This window comes from Amblyraja radiata, chromosome 21 (genome assembly GCF_010909765.2).
Source record: "Amblyraja radiata isolate CabotCenter1 chromosome 21, sAmbRad1.1.pri, whole genome shotgun sequence".
Taxonomy (NCBI): domain Eukaryota; kingdom Metazoa; phylum Chordata; class Chondrichthyes; order Rajiformes; family Rajidae; genus Amblyraja; species Amblyraja radiata.
In genome coordinates this window covers 32,614,296-32,640,017 of record NC_045976.1, presented here as the reverse complement: position 1 = coordinate 32,640,017, position 25,722 = coordinate 32,614,296, and the positions used below count along the sequence as shown (strand labels likewise).

The 25,722-nt window shown below is 39.9% G+C and overlaps 1 protein-coding gene across 10 annotated transcripts in view; it reads right to left on the bottom strand.

Moving 5' to 3' along the window:
* The window catches only part of shank3 (SH3 and multiple ankyrin repeat domains 3), a 541,235-nt gene that overhangs the window by 116,346 nt on the left and 399,167 nt on the right, over positions 1-25,722 (bottom strand). For 8 of the 10 annotated variants that reach the window (XR_004415240.1, XR_004415241.1, XM_033039988.1 and 5 more), the window contains exon 17: positions 19,475-19,628. Coding sequence is in view for 8 of the 10 variants with exons in the window: in XM_033039988.1 (XP_032895879.1) it covers positions 19,475-19,628 (154 nt within the window). In the remaining 2 variants the exon portion in view is untranslated. The remainder of the gene's footprint in view (positions 1-19,474; positions 19,629-25,722) is intronic. The other 2 variants (XM_033039990.1, XM_033039991.1) reach the window with 1 other exon arrangement.

Genomic DNA, 25,722 nt, shown 5'->3' with positions numbered 1-25,722 from the left:
CTCCCTCTTAAATATAGCCAATGAGCTGGCCTCAACTACCATCTGTGGCAGAGAATTCCAGAGATGCATGGAACATGGATAGGTGATATTTCGGGTCGACATCCATCTTCAAAAGACGGACACAAAGTGCTGGAGTAACTCAGCGGGTCAGGCAGCATCACTGGAGAAAAAGGTTGTAACTTGGGACTCTTCTTTGGACCCTTCTTACTGTACCTATTTTACAATGACTTGGACTAACAACCTAAAGAACTGAGTACAATTCCCACTATTGCATATTTAAATCTGAAATTGAGTTACAAACATGAAAATTAAAAGTATTCACAGTGGCAGTGGCCATAAAGGTACCTGAACATTGTAAAACATTATCTGGCCCATCAATTTCCATCAGGGAAAGAAATTGATTTTTTTACCTTGTCTGGTTCATGTGCATCTCCATATCCCCAGCTATTTTGGTGTACCTCCATTAGCCTATGAATTAGCTAAGAAAGTCACTTGGTTACATCAAAAGCATTAAATTGAAGTGCAATAAGGATAAAATAATAACTATACTTTAACTCAAGTACCAGATTTGATCATGGCATTGTCAATTCCAGCTTAGTTGACCTTGCAGAGTGCTCCTTACGAAGCCTGGAATTGGTATTTAAACCAGGGGAACTGTTCCAATGGTAAATCAAGCCACAATCTGACATTGACAGATTCACACCATCATATAGTTCAGCCAATGTCACAAAAATTTCCACCACAATTCCTGGATATGGCAAGAGAGACCTATCAGAAGTGTTTGCAGTGGATACAATTAGAAGGAAGTTGAGTGATAACCGGCCAGACGAAAGACAATACATGATTACAATCGAACCAATTACAGTGTGCATATACAAGACAAGGGGCTTACGTTAATGCAAGATAAAGCCAGCGAAGTCCAATTAAAGATAGTGCGAGGTTCTCCAATCATGTTGAATGATATTGATTTGGAAAAATAAAGCAAAAAATACAGGCAATATTCAACAATTTAAGCAGCATCTGAATGTGGAGGGAATGGACAGGTGCTGTTTCAGGTTGGAACCTGAAACCTAAATCTGTCCACTCCCTCCACATATGCTGCCTTCCCTTCTTCAGATTGTAGTCGGGGGGGGGGGGGGGGGGGGGGGGGCGGGAGAGGGAGATGGTGCGATAAGATAATTGGTGGCAGGGTGGTGTAAGTGACAAAGGCTGGAGAGGAAAATGAGACAAAAGGGTGTCAGATAAGGAGAGAACAGGAGGAGTGTAAAAATGCAAAGACAGGGGGGAGTGTGGGGGGGTTTCGGTGAAAGGGACAGTGGGGAAGGGATTGTGAGGAGATAAATTAAAAAAGGGGGACATGGGGATGGGAGATGTGTGTATAAAGGGAAGGAGCAGGGAGATAGTGAGTGCACACTGGGTGGGATGCAGGAAAGGAGGGGGTGGGGGTGTTACTTGAAAATTGAAGAATTCAATGTTTATGTCTTTGTGTTGTGAGACAATAGACAATAGGCAATAGGTGCAGGTGTAGGCCTATTCACACAGAGAGTGGTGAGTCTGTGGAATTCTCTGCCTCAGAGGGCGGTGGAGGCAGGTTCTCTGGATGTTTTCAAGAGAGAGCTAGATAGGACTCTTAAAAATAGCGGAGTCAGCGGATATGGGGAGAAGGCAGGAATGGGGTACTGATTGGGGATGATCAGCCGTGATCACATTGAATGATGCTGGCTCGAAGGGCCGAATGGCCTACTCCTGCACCTATTGTCTATTGTGAGCAAAGTTTGTGAGTGCGTAACACATGGACCATTCCTATGTAGTAATACACAAATACAGCGCCCTCCATAATGTTTGGGACAAAGACCCATCTTTTATTTATTTGCCTCTGTATTCCACAATTTGAGATTTGTAGTAGAAAAAATCACATGTGATTAAAGTGCACATTGTCACATTTTAATAAAGGCCATTTTTATACATTTTGGTTTCATCATGTAGAAATTACAGCAGCGTTTATACATAGCCCCCCCATTTCAGGGCACCATAATGTCCAAGAAAGTCTAAAGAATGTTATGTAAGTATTGTAAGACTTAATGTAAAGATTATTTGCTAATCAAATTGAAGGTCAAATTAACAGCATGTTGACAGCACCTAGTGGCAGAAAAAAGGGGAAATAAAGGAAAATACGTAGAGGCTTGAGGCGTAACACTGGAGCTGTTGCTGCCTAGATCTTAGTTTTTTGCTTCAATAATTGAACCAAAAAATCATCTAAACTCCTCCATCTGTGGATATGCCACTCAAATGCTGTACTTTCCTTCCGTTGCGTAGGATATCTAATAAAACCTAAACCCTATTAATTATTAGGTAATCCGATGAAATACCTGTAGATGCGCCTATTGACTAGTAAGAGGTATCTTGTCTTTTACTCAGGCTCCAAACCTCATCTTTTTATTAGGTCTCTGGTAATTTGAGAGTTAACAGTAAGGTCCCATTCTGAGTCTTGTGTCTCTTGAAGTCGGGTAGCAACTCTTCAGATGCTAAGGGAGTGGCTTTATTGGGGTCATAGAAGAATATTTGCATATTAACTGAGGGTGCAAAACAGAGAGTGGAGGCCCTATACTAATAACTCACAGCCAAACTTAGCACACAATAACTCCAGCTCTGTTATTCAAATAATTTCTTATTCTGGGGCTTCTGCACATTCTGATTAGCCATTTCTGTATCTTAATGTTTGTTGCAAATGTGACAGAAATTTGCATCAATGAAATGGTGAGATTTTGTGTGATTCATGGAAATGGATTATTGTATTGCTGACCATAAAGTTCCTCAACAGGGGTCAAAATCAAATGGTCCTCAGTTGATGGAATTACTGGATAAGAAATAATTTGAATAGAACATGAAGCTATACATCACTGCATATGAATACATATATGTTTTTCTATTCTGATATGCTTTGATTTAACAAGAACTTAGGAAATCGTCCTAGGAATGTGTGATAATGATGAAGCTGAATTTTAGTTGAAATATAAGAAGATATTAAATTGGCTTCTGGGCTAGCTTACAACTTATATTTAGTCTCAAATTAGGCTTGCCTCAGGTTGCGGGTGTGTGGGATAATAAATCCTATAACATTGTCTCCCAAGTGAGGAAGTGACAGAGAAAGAAACAGCTAGTCACATCTTTGAAGTAAGATGCCATAAACCAAATGGCCTATGTTTATGAAGGACCAAATGACAGAGAGGAAGCAGCGAGAGCTAGGGTGATCTCTGTGAAGATAAAATGTCGTAAACCAAATGGCCAATGTTATCTTGTACTATGTAAACAAAAGGCCTTTGATGTGATGCATTCTGTGGAAACCTTTTCCTGTACCTCTGACCATGACTAATGTCTGTGAAATGTGCTAAGGGGACAAAAAAACCCTATTTAAGGCAATGTAATTCTGTTGTTCAGTGAGGTGAACGGAGGACGGTCAAGTGTCTGTAATGGTCACTTGACTGGAGTTCTCCCTCCCTCCATCGGCCGATGTAAAGTAAAGTTTTGAACTGGTCTACCAAACAGTTTGTGTGGTGTCTGTTTATTAAGAAGCGAACCTGGTTTAGTAGTTATAATAGTAGCTTTTTCAATAGCCCTCATGTTTTACATGCAGACCCATCAAAGTTGATGATGATGATACTTTATTCTCACATGTACCTAGGTAGAGTGAAACTCTTTGTTTTTGCATACAAAGTACACAAAAGAGTTGTCACAAAGGCTCTAACATATAACAAAAAGTACTCTTTATGTAATGTAGTTCCCTTCTTCGTTCCCCCCCCCCCGCTGAATCCTCCTTAGATCTCAGCGGCACCCCCCTCCCCCCCCATGTCGGGTCCCCCTTACTTCTCAGCGGCCCCCAAGCCGGGTCACCCTTAGTTCTTGGCACCATGCGCGGTCCCTCTTGTTCTCTCAGCAGCACCCCACGCCGGGTCCTCCTTTGTTCTCAGCGCTCCCCTTTTGTTCTCACCACCCCCCATGTCGGGTTCCCCTTTCCATAAAGTTCCACCTTTCCACAATATATCACAGACTGCTATTCTATTCATGCCAAAATGTTATGATTCTCATACTGGAATATGCACAAAGTAGCCATGGCCAAACGACCTAGCTAATATTTGATGTTGCTTGGCAAAATAAACAGCAAAATGATAATTAAAGCTGGTTGAAGTATAGTAATTTCTCTGCAGCACAGGGTCAAAGCTGTGTGTTGCACAAATTAAGTATCAATATTACCACCATTGAGGGAAATGAAAACACAAGGTGCCCCACATTTTCAATGACATGACTGTAACAGTGAGAAGCCAATATATAATGTAATAATATGTACCTTTTGAAGACAGCAGAATGTAAGATAAAAATATGAGATGTTATCTTGGACAAAATAAAATGATGAAAAATAAATAGCATATAAAGCCTGTGTCACAAAGCTAAAATGTAAGGAATAACATTGGGAAATCACACATAGTTATTTGCCAGGAAGATATAGATATGATGTCACTTCCTGAAGCTAGCAGGCAAGATCATCTCTGACCCCTCTCACCCTGGCCACAAACTTTTTGAGTCACTTCCCTCTGGAAGGCGACTCCGGACTGTCAAAGCTGCCACAGCCAGACATAAAAACAGTTTTTATCCACGATTAGTTGCTCTACTCAACAGTCAAAAATCTGTAGCCTGCCTTTGATCTGGTATTTTGTTGGTTCACATGCTAGATCAATGGTGTTTTATCATTAATGTTTTATTATTATTAATGTTTAGTGTTTTGTGAGTCATTCGTAGCTGTCACTGTATGTCATGTTGTTACTTGTGGGTAGAGCACCAAGGCAAATTCCTTGTATGTGAATACTTGGCCAATAAACTTACTTACTTACTTACTTACTTACTTAACAGAAACTTAAAATCAATTAAAACAGTGGAAAATAAACATTCTAATAACATTTTTTAGGAAGGTCAGAATTGATTATAAAGGAGAAAAAAAGCAAATTAGTGAACAATGGTAGGTTTTCCACCCTAGCTGGAGTTCTTACAATTTACAGAAGACAAACTTGTGTATGGACAAATTAAAAGGCTCAAACCCCACCTCCAGATCTGACACTTAAGATGGGACTGCACTGGAGAGGTTCCGAGGGGTTTTAGGGGAATCGTGTCAGGACTGGAGAAAGGTCGCTATGCAAAGATTGAATAAGCAATGGTTGCTTTCTTTGGAGCAAGGGGACTGAGCAGACACTTGGAAGAGAGATGAAAATTATTTTTTTTACCCTGCAGGTGATGGAGCTTTATATAATATAAGGCTGAAACAGGCTATTAAACACAACAACGAATATGCTCTGAGCTCTGAACTGCAAAAGACTTACTATTGCACTATATTTGTTATTCATTGAACTTTTTCTTTTTTTTCTTTTCACTCGTTATGTTTACATATTCACATATTCTGTTGTGCTGCTGCAAGTAAGAATTTAATTCCCCCATCCGGGACATATGACAATAAAACACTCTTGACTTGATTATATATATATTAAAGTATTTGCTGATGTATTTGCAGATTCTTGAAGGGCTACGGACTTTCACTAAAAGGAATTAGATTGGTGATGTTACAATGCAGTACCAAGGGAGTATTGCACTGTCATAACCATGGAGAGCAATATTGAAGGTAAAGTTGTACAAAGCAATGTAGGGACACGGAGCTATTGATGCCGGTTTACAAAAAAGACACAAAGTGCAGGAGTGGGTCAGGCAGTATCTCTGAAGAACATGGATCGGTGACGCTTCCGGACAGAACCTTCTTCAGACATTGTAGAAAGCTTCGGCAAGTGATATGGGATGAATGGGTTTAATTGGCAGATGGTTGGGCAAAGGCCAGAGATGTAAAGTAAATAAACGTGAGATAGAGGAGGAATAGCACTTCATATTCCTCTTGGGTAGCTTGCAACCAATAGTATGAACGTTGAATTTACCAATTTTAGGTAAGCACCGCTTCTCACTTTTCACAATCCCATTTTCCCCTCATTCTTCCCTGTGCCTCATGTTATACATTCATTTGTTTCACATCCCTCACCTCCACCACTCCCTCTTCCTGTACCAACCCCTTTGCATTCACATTTTTACACCTCTTCTATTCTCATCTCATGCTTTTTGTTTTTCGTTCAACCATCTCTGCCAATCAAAACCCTTCGTGTCTGCATCCACCTACCACTTGTTAAACTTTGCCTTGGCCCCACCATTCTTGCAGCTCCCCTTCCAGCTCTCCCCTCCCCCCCCAACCCCAGCAATCATAGAAGTATGAATACAGGTACTCCTTTGAATATAGTTTATCGACCGCAGGATGTGTACAGCATTACATGTGTGAGTATTTAATTTTCATTCTTTATTGCCTCTGAGAAAATTATGATAATTTTGATGTTTTTGGTCAAGATATTCCAAAGCTCTGAACTGATAAAGTGATCTATCATTTTGATACAACAACTATGATAAGCAACATTATTCCAAATTACTATGTTGTGTGGGTTGGATCACCTACTGGTGATCTTATTAATTCATACAAAATTATTATGCTGCTTGACAGAGCAAATGCAGGGAAAATGGATAGAGAATTCAGAACTAGTCTCTAGGGTCAGCCATTTAAGGATGAGGTGAGAAGAAATTTCTTAACCAGAAGGTGGTGAATCTTTAGAATTTATTTAAGGCTGTGGCGGCTCAATTGCTGCGTGCCTAAAAGACAGATATCAGTAGATGTTCAAGAAGGAACTGCAGATGCTGGAAAATCGAAGGTAGACAAAAGTGCTGGAGAAACTCAGCGGGTGCCGCACCCGCTGAGTTTCTCCACATATCAGTAGATATTTGGATATATAATGCATTAAGACATTTAGTTCTAGTGCGGTAAAGTGCCACTGATAAATGATCAGCAACTCGATGGCGGACTTGGTCATAGGAGCTGAATTGCTTCTAAGTGTTAGAGATTCATATTTTGCATTGAAGAAACTGTGGCAGGCAGCTATAATGCTTCTTGCAAAGTGATACAATGTGGATGTGATGCACCAGTAGCTGAGGGAGCAAATGGTTGATGAGGTGCCAATAAAGAGAGTTGATTTATAATAGATGGTGCCTTACCCCACAGGTGTTTGTTTTCTTTTCATATATTCATTTTTTTTTCAGGATGTGAACACTTGGACGAAGTAATGATGAAGGAACCACAATGTATTTCCAAGTCAGAATGGTATGTAACTTGTCATGCTTCAGCTTTGTCTTTGGCACTCGCAGGCAAATCCTGCTGTCTTTTCTGATGGAGACATACTTGGAGCTCCTTCTTTTCAATAGCTGCTTATTTGTCCACCAGCATTCACAATTGCATGTGGCACAACTGCTGTGGCTCTGATCTGATCCCTTAGTGCTAGGATCATGGTTGTCTTTTTTATGCTGTTTAGCACACATGCAGTCTAATGTTCCAGCTTTTCCAGTTTGGAATTGCAATTTTAGATACATCTGGTACAGGTCAGTATTCTGCTTTGAACCAGGTTTGATTTCCTAACTTTACAGTAATGGTAAATTGAGGAATATGCCAGACCACATCTTACAGGTTATGATAGAAGCTGTAGAACCAGTTTGAGAGCTATGGATTTCAGGATTCAGTCAAATTGGTAAGTGATGATCATACGGATTCCCAATTGGTGTTGGACATTGAAATCTCTCACCCAGGTACAATCTGCGTCTTTGTTACCTTTAGTGCTTCTTCAAAACATTCCATCATGTGCTCAATCTTTTCTCTGTAGATGCCAGAGAGGATTTGGGAATTCAGGAGGTGATACATTAATTACTGGATCTGATTTACAATTTAGCCCTAACCTCAATGGTGACCCCAGGATTTAGATTTTGGGAGATTTGACAAAGATTATACCATTGCATATCAAGAGGAAGGCGTTAGAATTGCTGTTATTGCCTTTCGCCATTTCCTGGTACTTAAATTATACTTTGCAATCATCAGCACCCAAATTACATCTGATGTCCAAAAACAAAGTAATAAAAAAACAGGAAATCTGAAATAAAACCAAAAAATCGTGGGAATACTCAACAGGTCAAGATAGAGAAGCATAATTAATTTTGATCTTTCATCAAAAAGATCTTGCTAAACTTTGAAAGTTGGATGCAGTATCAGCGATGAAGCAGTTGGCTTCCTTGAGAATCATCTGCACCAATGTTCCAACAACCACAACATCTTTATTTTGGTTTGCTCACCTCCTACTTCAGACCCAGTCAAATAGCTATGCTATTCAGAACTCAATCAACTTTGTTAATGAAGTATTCTTGTTTAAGGACATTTAATTGCTTTGTCCAGAATAAATTCTATATATGTGTTGCTGTCAGTGCTTTGTCTAATGGTCTGCATGGAGAATGATTCATTAGCTGAGGAAGGTGGTAACCAGTAGAACATTTCCTAAGCCGTGTTGACTTAAGGACATGAGATTTGATGTGATCTTGCCTGAAGAATGTTTTTTTTTTCCAAAACGAATTCTTCCCGATTGTCTGCACAGTACAGTCTCCTCAGGTTGATCTGTCCTATCAGGGAATAGAATATACTTGGGGATGGTGTTCTAGAACTTTGACGGAAAGTTATAATTTTCTGTGTAAGTGTTTGTCAAGGCGCTCTTTGTCTAGACTGTTGGTCAGGTCACCCAGTATATAAACTAATCCACAGACGTTTAGGAGGTGGTCTTTAAAATGGCTCCGAATCTACATTTGTCAGGTCCAAATCATAAAAATATAAGAAATGATAACAGCATTAGGCCATATGGCCCTTCAAGCCTCCTTCATCAATCATCAAGATCATGACTGATCTTCAACCTCACCACCATTTTCGAGCACCATCACAAGCTCCTTTGATTCCCTTAATATTCAACAATCTATTGATCTCGTTTTGAGGAAATTCAATGATTGAACCACCACAGACCACAGGGGTAGAGAATTTCAAATGCTTACTACTCTCTCTCTGAAGATATTTGTTTTCATCACTGTTCTATAGTGTGTACTCTTTGTCTCAAAATTATGGAGTGATTTTAATGCTATGAAGAGGCTTGCTGCTATGTACACAGAATGTTATTTCCACTGCTTAGTAGTCAGTGAGAAAGTATCATCATATAAATCAGCCTGAGGCTAAACTGACGAGAAATGTCTTCATGCAGAACTTGGAAAGGAGCAATTGAAACAGAAGACAGTCACATTTTATGCAAAAAATAGCCAATTGTTAGAAGTTGTTCAAAAACAGGACAGTGGAAAATGGGCAAAAGAACACAGTTAGCATACAGTGCATTTGGGAAGTATTTAGACCCCTTCACTTTTTCCACATTTTGTTACGTTACAGCCTTATTCTAAAATGGAGTAAATTCATTAATGTATCATCAATCTGCACACAATATCCCATAATAAAAAATGAAAAAAGGTGTTTAGAAATTTTTGCAAAGTAATTAAAAAGAAATAACTGAAATATCACATTTACATAAGTATTCAGACCCTTTACTCAGTACTTTGTTGAGGCATCTTTGGCAGCGATTACAGCCTTAAGTCTTCTTGGATATGATGCTACAAGCTTGGCACACTTGTATTTAGGTAATTTCTCCCATTCTTCTCTGCAGATCCTCTCAAGCTCTGTCAGGTTGGATGGGGAGCGTCGAAGCACAGCTATTTTCAGGTCCCTCCAAAGATGTTCGATCGGGTTCAAGTCCAGGCTTTGTGACTTTCACATACTTGTCACAAAGCCACACCTGCGTTGTCTTGGCTGTGTGCCTAGGGTCGTTGTCCTGTTGGAAGGTGGACCTCCGCCCCAGTCAGAGGTCCAGAATGCTCTGGAGCAGGTTTTCATCAAGGATCTCTCTGTACTTTGCTCTATTCATCTTTCCCTAGATTCTGACTAGTCTCCCAGTTCCTGCCGCTGAAAAACATCCCCACAGCATGATGCTGCCACCACCATGTTTCACTGTAGGGATGGTATTGGCCAGGTGATGAGCAGTGCCTTGTTTCCCCCAGACATGATGCTTGGGATTCAGGCCAAACAGTTCAATCTTGGTTTAATCAGACCAGAGAATCTTGTTTCTCATGCCTTTTGGCAAACTCCAAGCGGGCTGTCATGTGCCTTTTACTGAGTAGTGGCTTCCGTCTGGCCACTCTACCATAAAGACCTGATTGGTGGAGTGCTGCAGATATAGTTGTCCTTCTGGAAGGTTCTCCCATCTACACAGAGGAACTCTGGAGCTCTGTCAGAGTGACAATCGGGTTCTTGGTCATCTCCCTGAATTACTTCTCCCCCGATTGCTCAGTTTGGCCGGGCGGCCAGCTCTATGAAGAGTCCTGCTTGTTCCAAAGTTCTTCCATTTAAGAATGACAGAGGCCACTGTGCTCTTTGGGACCTGCAATGCTGCAGAAATTGCTTTACACCCTTCCCCAGATCTGCGTCTCGACACAATCCTTTCTCGGAGGTCTACGGACAATTTCTTCGTCTTCATGGCTTGGTTTTTGCTCTGATATGCATTGTCAACTGCGGGACCTTATATAAATAGGTGTGTGCCTTTCCAAATCATGTCCAATCAATTTAATTTACCACTGGTGGACTCCAATCAAGAAACATCTCAAGGATAATCAATGGAAACAGGATGAACCTAAGCTCAATTTTGAGTGTCATAGTAAATGGTCTGAATACTTAATGTGATATTTCAGTTAATTCTTTTAAAATACTAAACACCTATTTTCGCTTCTTCATTCTGGGGTATTGTGTGCAGATTGATGATTAAACAAATGAATTGAATCTATTGTTGAATAAGGATGTAACCTAACAAAATGTGGAAAACGTGGTCTGAATACTTTCTGAATGCACTGTAGCATTACTCTAACAACTAGCTAACTCAGGCTCATTGTGACAAATTACTTTCTTTTGTGCTAAAAAATAATATGGTTTTATATTTTAATTAAAGATTTGTGACTGAACTCACTGAGCATAAACAATGTTCTGTTAGTGTGGCCAATGTTCCTCCCCAGCCAGCATCCCATATTCATCCATTAACATAAATAGAACATTTCTGAAACAAAATTACTGAAAGTCATTGTACAGTATTTCAAATAGGAACTGGCTGTAGATATTACCGTTTTTGTTGCTTCACAACAAACAGAAGCTATATATTGTGGATGTCAAGTCACTTTCTGAAATATCGATAGAAATAAATTACTTCAGAAACTGTGGTATGTACATCTTGGAATACAATTGAAAATAAAAATACAAATAAAAATATGTGGGTTCTATACCATTCCAGGGCCCAAGCACACAATCTAGATTGGTAAGTTAGTGCAGTATTGACAATATTGCCTACAGTGATAAATAGCTTATTAAACAATGGAATAGATACGTATAAAGTTGCACAAATCAATGGCTAAGCTACAGTTATAGAGTAGAAACAAGGAACCGCAGATGCTGCGTGACAAAAAAAGGGACACAACGTACTAGAGTAACTCAGCAGGTCAAGCCACATCTCTGGAGAACAGAGATGGGTGACCTTTCAGGTCAGGGCCCTTTCTCAGGCTGATTGTGTGGGGGTGAGGGAAATAAATCTGGAAAAGAGGAGCGGCAGGACTAAGCCTGGCAAATGACAGGTGGATACAGTTGAGGGGGGTTTTGATAGGCAGATGATTTGACAAAAGCCAGAGATAAAAAGACAGAAGGTGTGTGATAAAAGGATTGAAGAGTTGTGAATTGTGAAGCTCGAGGAAAGAATGTCGGTGGAAGAGGAGGGGGGGGGGGGGAGAGAAATAGGTGCAAGTCCAGTTGGGCACAGGTGATTGTGCGGGGTGGGGGAAGAAGAGGGAGAGGCGGTGGGTTTTGAAGTAACCTAAAATTGGAGAATTCAATGTTCATATCATTAGATTGTAAACTAGTGAAGCGGAATATGACATGCTGTTTCTTCAGTTAGCACATGACCTCACTGTGTCTACGGACAGAGAGGTCAGTATGGGAATGGGAAGAGGAGTTAAAATGGTTAGCAATCGGGAGGTCCCATCGGCCTTGGTGGACCGACGCAAGTATTTGGAAAAATGGTCTCCGACTTTATACTTGGTTTTGCAGATGTGCTGGAGGCCACATCGGGAAAACCGGATGCAGTAGATAAGGTTGAAGGAGGTGGACGTGAATCTCTGTCTCACTGGGAAGGTCTGCTGGGGTTCCGGGATGGAGGTAAGGAAGGAGGTATAGGAACAGGTGTTACATCTTCTGTGGTTGCAGGGGTAAGTATCTGGGGAGTGAGTGGTTTGGGTGGGAAGGGATGAGTAAACAAAGAAGTTGGGGAAGGGGTGAATGAACAGAACTACAGAACACAGAGGAAATGTGGGTGAGGAATCCATCTCTGGTAGCGGGGAGGGGAACCATGTTTACTAAAGAAAGAGATGTCCGAGAAAGAAAAGCCTCATCTTGGGAGCACTTGCGGCAGAGATAGAGAAACTGAGAGTAGGGGATAGCGTTATTGTATGAGGTAGGGTGGAAAGAAGTGTAGTCCAGATACCTATGTTAGTACCTTTAGAAACCTGTGTCTCCTCTGTTCCATAGTTCTGTTCCCGGTCCCCACCCCCCCCCCCCCCCCCACCCACCACTGATGGAACAAGGATAGAGTTCCCTTAGTCTTCACCTTTGACCCCACCAGACTCCACATCTAACACGTCATTCTCTGACATTTTGACCTCCTCCAACGTGATCCCACCACCAGTCACATCTTTCCATTCCCTTTCCTTTCTACTTTTCGCATATTCACTCATCCCTTCCCACCCAAACACCCCCTCCCGAGATACTTTCCCACATAACTGCAGGAGAAGTAACACCTATTCCTCACTTTCATCCAATAGTTCATCCAGTTGGGACAGAGGTTCCCATGTACCTCCTCCAACTTCATCTACTGCATCTAATGTTCCCGACGTGCCCTGCTGTACATCGGCGAGACCACGGTCCCCCAAGACCTACTGGATCTCCTGGTTGCTAACTATTTGAATTCCTCTTCCCATTCCCATACTGACATTTCTGTCATTTGCCTCCAACGTTGCCAGAGTGAGGCCACATGCAAACTGGATGACCAGCACCTCATATTCCGCCTGTTTAGCTTGCAACGATACAATGGTATGAGCATTGAATTCTCCAGTGTTAGGTCATTTCAAATCCCCCCTCAACATCTTTTCCCACCTGTTTTCTTTTTCAGCCCCTCTGTCCCGTGTCCCACCTGGACGCGTACCTGTTTCTTTTCTCCCCCTCCCCATCCACCTATATTCCTTTCACTCATTTCACAATTTGCCACTCTTCAAACCTTTTGTTCACACTTGTCTTTTCATCTCTGGCCTTTGTCCAACCATCTGCCTATCAAAACCCCTCCTCGACTATATCTACTTAGTACTTACCAGGCTTTATCCTGCCCCTTGTTTCTTCCAAATTTGCTCCTCCCCCCACCAAATCAGTTGAAGAAAGGTCCCTACTCAAAACATCACCTATGTTCTTTAAAGATGTTGCCTGGTCTGCTGAGTTACTCCAGCATTTTGTGTCTCTTTTATAACAGTTATACAGCTGTGCGAACGTTGAGCATCACATCATTGTAAAGACATTTGTGTCCTTGAGGACAGACAATAGAGTTTATCAGAATGTTTCTATGGATGTGAAACTGTAGTTAAGAAATACACAGGGATAATCAGAGCCAGCATGTTTTTAAACGAAAACTGTAATGAAAGAAGAAAGAAGACACCAGACAAAGAAGTGATGAAATAGAAATTGTTTAGTCAAATGCTTTGATGAACAGTACAGATAATGAACATTCATGTTTTGTTCCATTGTATTAGTGTAGATGTCTACACAAAGTAGCTGTACTGATGAACATACAAAGTAAAACAAAATTACAGAGCACTTCTTTTCAATTGATAGTGTTGAGGTAGTCTTGTTGACTCATGTAGAAGATGTGCAAACTTAACAATGGTGAAACCCAAATTGTGTCAATGCAGATGACTTATTTACATGATTATATATTAAAACTATGTACATGTGTTCTATTTACAGAAGGACAAGTGGCTGAGCTTTGGGATGACTCATCATTCAAGTGAGCCTCCACTGGGTTGCACTGTACATTTGAAACTACATCAGCCACAGGAGAGTTGGCTGCTGGCAGCACCACCCCAGTAGACTGGCCTTCAGGGGACTTGACAGAGCTCTGAACAGCAACGTCTCGCAGCTGTGGGGTAGGGGCCTGGTGATCTTGTACCAGGGTCCTTAGCAGACTGACCAGACATCCAACCTGCTCAGTGAACTGTGTCCAACCAAACTGCATTATAGTATGCGATCTTGTCATGTCGCTATGCATCTGGGTGTATCCAGACTGCACAGTGACATGGAAGTTCTGTACTGCCTCATGAAGGAGGTGAATGGTCTGCTCCAGCATCTGCTGGGTGTGGGTTGCGGATGCTTCAGGGACAGCACCTGTCAGCTGTGGCTGATGTGACCCTTGGTCTTCTATGGTGGACTCTCTGGCTTTTACGCCACCATCCAAGAGAGGCTCTTTGGAAGCTCCAGCTGCAGGAAGCAGGTCCTGCACCAGGTCCTCCTGCAAATCCAGAGCACTGTCACAGGCATGGAGTGCAGATCCCAGGTCTTGTGGGGTTGTGGCAGTATCCTCCCGATCGGACTTGACATAATTTTCCTCAGAAACATCGTCATCTTTGAAAATATTGATGAGTCCTTCGAGCGACTCAGTGCTGTTTGAAGAGAGAGAATCATCTGTGGAGACACAAGAAGTAATCTTTAATGTTGGGTCTGGGGTTTTGTAACAACTTGAGATTTTTTTTACAATCAGACTGTTGCAGACGACAGAGTACCACTGAAGTATCTCCAATTGTTTTTCCCTTTCCTCTCCTCTCCTGAAAGCAGTGACTCCTGCCAAGTAACCATCCAACAAACACAGACATCCCTCTAGTACCATGCCCACCGGCCTATTTTCCACATGAGACCAGTCAGCCTGCATTGGAAGGTAATTTGACCGAGGAGACATCACAACCAAGCCCAATTCATCCTCACCCCAAATTCCACATTCCACATACAGGCACGCATCTCAGCAGGAGTCACTAGATATCAATCAGGAGTGGGAATTCTGGCTGACTTTTAATTTTTTATCTGTCCCTAAACCAGGGATCCTAAGGCCAATTATAATAAACTCACTCCCACCTTACCACCCACATTATCACACCCAACTCCCACTTGCTACACTTGGCTGAAATCAGCTAACAGCACAGACCAAGGATTGAACCTGGGGCTTTCCTGGTCTGTGTGGTTTGATACCACATTGAGAGGTGTATTCACCCACTGAGCCATCAGGACAGCATCAAGTGCCACTTCTCAATAAAACTTACTGCAGGCACTGCAAACGATTATGGACTTGGTGCATTATGTCTATGGAGCATTATGTCTATGGAGCTACTGGTCCCTGTGGGAGCATTGCTAGCATGCATATTAGAGAAGACTAATGGACAGGGCTATGTTGTTAGTATTTATTTATTTCTAACTAAAACAGACAGCAGACATTATTCACATGACTTACCAGATTCGGTGATAGGCTCTGGCGTAGAGGTGGTCTCATCGGTGCCTTGTTGAACTGTTGAACTAGCAGTTTCTCGGTTCAAGGGAGATATTTCGCTAGGTGCCCTGCTGTTATGTGCAGTTGGTTTGCGTTTTCTAGTGTGGTGCTGCTTAGTCTCGCAACCCTTTTTTTTGTTTTTTTATTAGTTCATTATCTCGTTTGCGACAGCCGTTTGCAGTTTGGGGCACTTTTTTTGCACAAATTTATTAACTCTCCTGACAGTGATGGCCCAGTGGCCTCTTGATGGTCCTCTGTTGTCGTTAACAAAGTCTTGGTGCCAAGGAAATGCATGCTTCATTCTTATGTACAATGTAAACCATTATTTGAAAGTTACATTTTATCAAAACCGCGTGCTTTACCATACTTTGCTTTATGCTGTTTTTTAACTTTAACCATTATAATAAATTACCTCTTTTGAAAATAATGATGATAATCATTTACCATAGATGAGATGTTCCTTTAAGCCATAAATTGAAGCCAAACGTTCCAGAATCTCTCATATTTGATTTCTCAAAAATCCCAATCCCACCTGCTGCAGATGAATCATTCCATCTTCTTTCTAATGTCATTCATCGCCTTCCTTAGCTCTATTGCACCATACATTTATCCACACTTTGCTCATTGTTTCAACTCTCACTAGGCTACAGCTAATTATTCCATCAGCTTAACGACTCCATATGCTATTTGCTCTGACTTCACCATGTACTCAAGTTGCTTAGTTCCGTTCCCATTCACACAGATACATTTACAACATCAAATGATACAATCTGCATGGTGTTCTGCATCAGCGCACCAAAGTTTCTTCAGCAGCATCTCCCAAAATAATGAGCACTTCCAAATTGACAGAAGAGAACTGCAGTTCCCCCTCACAGCCCCCTGTACATCATACACATCTGGACATTGATTTTTCATGTTTTCTATATCTTGGATTGCACCACATAAAACATATCGCAGTTCAAGGTGCGATTTACCAATGAGACAATTTGCAATGGAAGTATTCTGGATTTTAATGTGATGCCCACATCTGAAGTATGAATTGAAATAAACCCATCAATTTCCTTGAGCACTTCATGTATCAATACAATACGGTTAATTTTAGCTAATGAAAGCAATTAAACTTCTGAAACTCAGTTGGTGACGAAAGAGTCTATATAATTATTTTCCTCCTAAAACCAATTACTTTCAATGGTTCATTTCATGATTGCCAACCAAAACTGAACATGAGATGATTTACATAGACTATGTGGTGGAAAAGATAGGCCATGGAGTTTCCAACTGGTACCCAGCTGTACTTTTACCTTCCAAGTCTCCTCTCATCCTTTTTCAACTAACCTTCATCAAGATTTTCTCCAAATCCATTTACCCTTGCACGTTTATTCTTGCATCATTTGTATTGTTTGACCCATTTTGTTTTGACTCAATGAAACAGTTCACACTGTTACCAGTCTTCTTCGGAATTCCCAACTGGATTGTCTAATATTAACATTACATGATATTTCTGAACTTTAATTTTGGTCTTTACCTTGTTGAAATATTTTATTTTTATATTTACTCTAAAATATATTCAGAATCGTAAAGAATTATACATTCACCCCTTTTTTCAAGAGAAAAATAAAATCTGCACACTATTCAAATGTTCCTAGCGCATAGGTATAACACATAGTATTGGTTGCATTCTCATAAATGTTTTGAATCATTTCCGCGCTTCAACGTTCTTATGATGATGTTGAGACTGAACAATTCAGAATTTTCCAAGTGTGACCTAACCGATTTTATGCAAGTTTATCATAACTTCTCTGCTCTTCAGTTCTAACATTCAATCTCCACTGCTTTGTTTAAAAAAATGAAACATTCACTTACTTCACTACTTTTAGTAATCTTGATAAAAAATAACCAAGTAGTCAGGCTGTAATTCTCCAACCTTACTTTTATCTGAATGAATTTACCCTCGATCTTTCAAGTATAGTATTTTGAATTCTTTGCAGATTGTCAGTGTTTGTCTTGCATGCTGTGGAAATATTCCTGCAGATTTCCATTTCAACCTCAGCAACTGTATTATGCAATAAGGTGCCAATATGAACTAAGTTTAGAGCTTTGCAGTCATTGCATGTAAATTCACAGAAATAGCACAAATTAACACTGAACTGGCATGAGAATAATGAAAGATTGATTTTATATAAAATTAATGGTAAATAAAGAAACATTTATGGTGATGGGGACGAGTGAAAGAACCTTTATTCTGCAGCCAACTTATATCATCTAAACACTTGATAGATCTTTACACATATTTAAATCTTTCTCGAAACTGCCAAACCCTTTGATTAACGAATGCATCCTTTTTTCAGCAGTTAACAGATTTTTAAAGGTCAATGTTTTGATTTTTATAATCTATTCTACTCAGTAGAACAGCTACCTCAGTCTGTATGCACGGTTCTTCTGTAAGATCCACAAAATAAACCAATTTTTGTATCTACCATCAGTCAACTTGAAAGAAGCAATTACTTTTTAACTAACTTTTACTGCAAACTGGTCATGAAGCTACTAAGCAGAATTGACATCATACAAATCCCCTAAAATAATTGTATCTTGACATGATGCTCAACTGGTTGTCCAACAAGGAATCTTAATGTCATCAGACAGTGAGATGTCAACCAGGTCCCAACAAAAAAAAGTAGCCTTCAAATCCAAACTAAAATTCATTATAAATGGTCTATTACATCAACAGAACCACTGATAATCATTTCACTCTTGTACATTACCTTATTTTATCAGCATACATTAATTCAACTTAAACACTTTGCTAAATAAATTAATAACACATGCAATGATAATACACTTGAATGTGCATCCACGGCAGGTTGCACCCATACAAATATCAAGACATCCCATAGATAAATCAACTACATTTTGCCTGGCATCTTTTTCTCTCTGCGTATCCCTTCAATTTCCACCCCTTTCCCATCTTGCTTGAAAGTATTGACTCCTTTCATAGGTGAGCCTAATTTTGTCTTCATTGATGTCTACATATTTACACTTCCTGTTAGGACATTTGTTTATAAGTCTGCGTTTTCTCCTCCAGCAGATGAGAGTGAGGGGGCATCCCATCTGGCATCAGTCAATTCACTGCATACTGGATAGGTGGGAAAGATTATTTTATTTGTTAAGCAAATGAAAAGATGTTGCTTCAAAACATTAAAAGTTGAGTGAAAAATCTGGGGTGATAGTACGGTGGGAGCATCAATGTCAGAGAGGAGATCGCTTCAATTCAGAGTATTGCTTAATTCCCAGTCTATATAGGAGAGTGGAAATTGATCTGTTTCCCAACTTAGAATTGTTGGCATTTCTGAGAGGTCTTTTAAATAATTTGAGAAAAACAAATGTTTCAGTTCGCTCTTTAACTTGGTGTGGAAAGGGATTGACTATTTTTCTAATTTACTTGGGAGAGGGGACATTGAAAAAGTTTGTTTATCCATACGGGTGAAGGCTCTGCACCATAGCTACGTAAAATGAGGGGAGATCCTTAAATTATTGAGGTTAGAAACTCATAGAGTCTGTCCCCAAGTAACTGTGGGAAAGACAGACAATCTCTGCAACTAAATATTGGCAATCTAAAACTCATAATGGATCCCTCCTTCTCATATGGTAACTGAGCACCAACCACTTGGCTTGAGTCCCTGGTATCTCAAGATAACATAATTCAATACCCTCTTTAAGAGGAAGAAATGCTGCACACCTCATACAAATAGCAATAATTCTGACACATTCTCCGTGAACAGTAATAAAAAAACATTCAATTGATAAGAAGGTTAACTCCAACAGAGTTCTGTAATTACCATTAACTAGCGCCTGACCTTTTTTCCTCATCCCATCTTCGAGTTCTGGCTTTCGACTGACTGTCACCACCTTCATCAGCAGGTTATTTCCTCCCTGTCGGATCATGGAGACCACTTGCTTGTGTCCAACCTTCACCACATTGATGTTGTTGACCTGCAAAATACAAATACGGTTCAGTTCAAGAATTCTGTGAAGGCTGGGTAATGTATATTAGAGGGGGAAACAGAAAAAACTTGAAGGAAAATGTCTCAACAAATACAGGAATATCACCCCATTTCTGTTGCTACCTGAAAAGAGACCAGGCAAATTTATACGTATAAAATGTATAGTTCCAAAATATTAAGTTCTGCATCTGATCAAATTACTTCAAAGAAGGGAAATGTAAATCTTTTTTTTTGGCTCCACTGCCTTGGGCTTTTCGCCATGAGTCCAAAGTATTTGACCTTTCCCTTGTTTACAGTGAATATATTTGCTTTTACTCTATTTACTTAATCTACTAAACTTTTTATAATTTAATGCTTTCTCTATATTGTAAACAACATTACTTCTTATCACCAGAAAACAAAGATATCTGGCTTCCCGACATAGCAATCACTTGAAAATACAGAAGATATCAGAATCTAACAGAAATCTTGTTGAATATCACAAGATATATCCTGTTAATTGTAAATACTTATTCATTATCCCTAACTGTTGTCTTTTGACCTCAGGTAGTATTTTAAATCAGGTCAATAATTAACCATGAACATTAAATCATAAGGGAATTTATCATATATCATTTGGAAGACCGCAAAGTAACAAGATGCAGCTCTGTAAGACTTTGATTAGGCCGCATTTGGAGTATTGCATGTAGTTCTGGTCGCCTCGTTACAGGAAATGTGGCTTTAGAGAGGGTGTAGAGGATGTTTCTCAGAATGCTGCCTAGATTAGAGGGTTTCAGCTACAAGCAGAGGTTGGATAAATATGGATTGTTTTCTCTGGAAAGTCAAAGGTTGAGGGGAGACTAGATTGAAGTATATAAAATTATGAGATGCATAGATAAGGTAGACGGACAGAAACTTTATCCCAGGCTGGAATTGTCCAACACTAGAGGGATAGCTATAAGATGAAAGGGGGAAAGTTGACATACGTTTGTAGCTGTTGAAATCAATTCTTTATTCAGCTGTGACTAGTCTCTGAACCTTCCAACACAGAGCTAATGCTCTGGGGCGGGTCCAGAGAAGAGTAACTTTGATAGAACTCATGGCATTTATATAGGTATTAGACATTTCAGATACAGAGGGTGTGACAAGCTAGTAACCAATCATCTGAGTCCTTCTGGTGATTTACAACATCAGTCACATGATCCCCCTTTCCCTGGCCTCACAACCTTCGTTTGCCTGTAGTATAACTTTGCTTAGAATTATTTTATTTCAACACAGCAAAACCCCAGTAGGCTCAATTATCAAAGACCACTCCTCAAAATATAAGATACATATGTAATACAATGATCACACAAGTCATACACACTTTCCATACCAAGAAGAAGGATATTTCTATAAATCTAAACAAAGTCTAATGTTTACAGTCCCACTAAGACAATACATTTCATAAATTGTTTCACTATAATTTTACACAGTTTACAATACTATTACCTATGTATTTAAAACATTAATTATATAAGTTTGCCGAATTTACAGTTTCTAAGTTCAAACCCCACACACACCTCCCAACCCAAGCATACATGGGTCGTAAATCTGTCAACTTAATTAATAAGTGTTTGGTGCAAGGATACAACTTCATTCTAATTTGTAGCCCCTTTCCTGCGCTCTGGAAGCTGGATTTCCAATCTCAAGTTCAAGGCGGAACACAAGGGAGATTTACAACTCAGACCATTACATCAGAATTACATCTGCTTCTTCGACTTTCTATAAACAAATCCATCAATCTAATTTTCTTCCCCTCCAAGCAACTACTCCCCTTCACACACATCTTATCCCTTATCCCAATCTCATTATAATTTAACTTAGCCAAAGCTAAATTAGAGTCTATTATTTCTCAGCCTTGAATTCTGTCTCAAGCTCAGCATGAACCTCACAGCTCAAGAATGTGCCATAGAGAAAGAGCAGATGACCTCTGGCCCAAAAAGAGGCCCCATTCAGCTATCCATTCTTCAACACAAAATCATATCAAATACAATTTCCTCCAGCGATATAATTGCTTCAAAGCAATAAACTAAGCTATGCAGGTTCAGATCAGCGCCTCTATGCTTTGATTCATCTTTCCCTGTGTGTATGATTCATTGTACTTTATTTCGTTAGGAGACTTATGTTTCTGAAAACCTTAAGCTTTTCTTTTGCAAATTACCTAACTCATATAAAAGTCACTATCGGAGCGGTACTATTATATAATATTTCCTCAAAAGAATTTGAACAGATTCATGGACAAAAAGGTTTGAAGGATATGGGTGAAATGGGGCTGGCTTTGAAAGGTAGCCTGTTGCCATGAATATCTTTGACCAAAGAACCTGTTTCTGTGCTGTATAACTCTATGACTATTCTAAGGCCTTGACATTTACAGTTTACGAAATTACTTCCTCCACCCTTCAGCAAAACCTCTTAAAAATGAGATCACAATCTCTTAAGGCTATGACATGGCAACAGAAATTAGTTATGTGTAACAAAACAGACAATAAAGGATTTGCACAGGTCTTAAATCAAGCAGCTGCGGCAACCCTTAGATAACTTTTAATCGCACCTTTCAATGCGTGCAAAATACTTATGCGTTTAATTAGACTAATTCATGCTAAACCTGCCATGGTTTATATTTACTTTGTGCTTTATCTATCATGAAATTTGAGTGTTCATCTAGTTATACTGACCAGTTTAAACTTGCATGGCAGAAGAGTGGGAACCAGGCCAGTAGGCCATTAAATGGAGGGACTTCGGAGATAATAATGATTAGATCAAAGTCTATTAGGAAGAACAGGCAGCATAATGTTAATGAACATGGAGGGATTGACGGTCTGAAGTAAATTTATTGTATTCGGGAGTAAAGCACATAAACATAGAGCCTGGATTAGTGGTGCAGCCACTTAGTTAAGACAATGGATGGACAGGCAGCACAACTTTTCAGTTTTTCAATGCAAATTAGAGGGACGTAAAAGAGAAATGGAATTGCTCTATTAACCAGGAAGAATATCCCAAATACACTTAGAGAGAATGTGTTTGGAGGGCTCATCCAGCAAGGGGAAAAGGGCTGTTCTTGAATTTTATTTTATGCCTCCCAATCACCAGTGAGAGATAGAGAAATAAACATATAGGCAGATCATGCAAAGATGGAAAAACAAAAGGGTTGTTCTGGTGGAAGATTTAAATGTCCTCAATATTGACTGAAACTCCCTTAAATGGGGCAGGATTTGTTATGTGCATCTAGGACACATCTTACGTCGCACAGACACATCTGCATTTTAGTCAGTTTTGACTGTTTACTGTTTTAATGTTCTTTTTACAAACCATGTTCTCGGGGTATCTAAATCTAAATTTTATTAGTTATTTAAGTTATGACATCGGATGGAAGCTGCATACCCAAATCTCGTTGCACTTATGTGCAATGACAATAAAATATATTATTATTATTATTATTATTATTATTATTATTATTATTATTATTATTAAGAGGTCTTCTTGAAATAGTACATAGATAGTCCAACAAGGGAATGGATTATACTAGATCTATATTTAGCGATGTTACAAAACGTACCTTTAGCAGCGCTGCAGTTCTGCCACTGGCCGTGTGCTTGACTTTGGCACCTTTGAGGGGGGGGGGGGGGGGGGATTAAAATGCCGTTTTCTCCTGATTATCAGAGGCGGCTTTCCTCGGGCTGCTAATCTGCTGAAGAACAATCGATCGGACTTTTGTTCCCGATTTTTTAATTTATTTAATCGGGAGACAATTTAATAATTACATTAAAATAAAAAGCGACTTCTAATGCCCTCAATGCCTACGTGACGGATCGCATGAGGGGACAAAACATAACGTAAGTCATTTATTTTACATATAAACTTGTTTCTCGGATGGCTTTAATCTAATTTTCCTTTGCAAAAATGTGATTTGGGCCCCATACGAACCGGCAGTGTTTTCTTGCCGATATGGGGTTCAAATTCACTGCAAATGCAACGTTCCAATCGATCGCGTTCCAGAAAAACCCACTCGCAAGATGATTTTAGTGCTCTTTTTTTCGGACAATCATGTCATAAGAGCATCTGAATCGTCTATATTTTTATTGCCTACCCATAGTCAATATTTTTATACTAAATATCAGTTTTAGTCCCATGTATTGTGCAAAATAATAATAATTTTAATTTTATTGAGTGGATGTTTCTAGATTAATTTATGAGAATTAAACATTAAATTCCTTCCATCTGGCATATAAATTAATGACAGTGAGATTTAAAAATTATGTTATATTGTAAATTCTTGTGTGAATGGGATTAGTTTGTTGTTTGGATACTTAGGTTATTTAAAAAATATATCCTTTTCTTAAGAAATGGAATCTACAGGACATTCTTAATGGGAAAGTAGTGGGCAGAAAGGCTTGTCATGTGTGGTTTGAAGAGCAAAAACTTGTAGTTTACAATGCCAAAATTGAAAAGTTGAGGAAAATATTACTATTTCCGTCACAACGGTCAATTTTGTAATTAACTACAATTAGGTGATTAACTAATTATATGCTTTAATTTCGGGTCATCCAAGTAAGATGCTTATATTTGTTTCAGAATGCTTCAATCTATAACAACGGAAAATGTCATTCACTTCTCTTGATTTTTAAGAAAGTTATGGGCTTTTGACTGTCCTCGATCACAGCTTTTGTGTTAAGTCAATGGAAAAGCAATAGGGAACAAGATACTAATTTCCGAGTATGAAAATGGCCATAGCTTTTTTAATACTGAAGATATGAAATACAGAAGCTAACCAAACCACAAGCCTGCATGTCTCCACAAGGTGTGAGGAATCCTTGTCACCCGGAGGAAATGAACGCTGCCACAGAGGGCACCTGAGGTCAGGATCGAACTCGGGTGTCTGGTGCAGTGAGGTAGCAACTCTACCGTGGTGCCACTGTGTGTCCAAGGTATTGTGTATTTTGTGTCCTTTACTGTTTATTGTGTAGTGAATGTTATTTGGCTATTTTTCCAATAGTACTGTACATATTAACGCCCTTATTAAGTTGTAGCGGACAATGGGTAATAGCGGACACCGTCTACCTCCATGTGGTCCATTATAGCGAGAGTTTGCTGTATTTTATTGTGAGAGGCCTAACGGGTGAGGCAGATGAACTTGGGGCGTGGAAAGATATGGTTGACTGGGACATTGTAGCCATTACAGAAACCTGATGAAGAGAGGGACAGGACTTTATGGTCTTTCTGTCCTGGGGTTTCCCCATTGCCAGAGTGAGGCCACATGCAAACTGAAGTAACAGCACTTCATATTCCACTTGTGCAACATATTGTATGAACATTGAATTCTCCATATTTAAATAACTAAGCAAACCTCCCGTCTCTTTGGTCCCAACCTGAAACATAGAAACATAGAAACATAGAAAGTAGGTGCGAGAGTAGACCACCAGGTCCGTCGAGCCCGCACCGCCATTCGCTCATGGCTGAACACTAAACAGACACACTTACCCACAAACAGTAGACACAAGACACAGAACACAAGACACTACCCTCCCCTTTATACCGCTATCACCCCTCTCCACCCCAAGAACCTCGTGATCTCCTGGGGGAGGCAAAAAACCGGATAAAAACCCAGGTCCAATTCGGGAAAAAAATCCGGGAAATTCCTCTCCGACCCCAATCCAGGCGATCGACACTTGTCCAGGAGATCACTCAGGTCTTACTATACTAACCATACCTAGGTCCATATCCCTGCCCTCTCCCCGTAGCCCCTTATCCCCTTGGCAGCTAAAAAACCATCTATTTTAGACTTAAATATATTTAACGTTTCTGCTTCCACTGCTCCCTGGGGCAGTGAATTCCATAAATTAACCACCCTCTGGGTGAAGAAGTTCTTCCTCATCTCAGTTTTAAAAGAGCCCCCCCTTATTCTGCAACTATGTCCCCTAGTTCTAGTTTCCCCGATCATTGGGAACATCCTCGGTGCATCCACCCGATCAAGGCCCCTCACGATCTTATATGTTTCAATGAGATCGCCTCTCATTCTTCTAAACTCCAAAGAGTAGAGTTCCAGCCTACTTAACCTTTCCTCA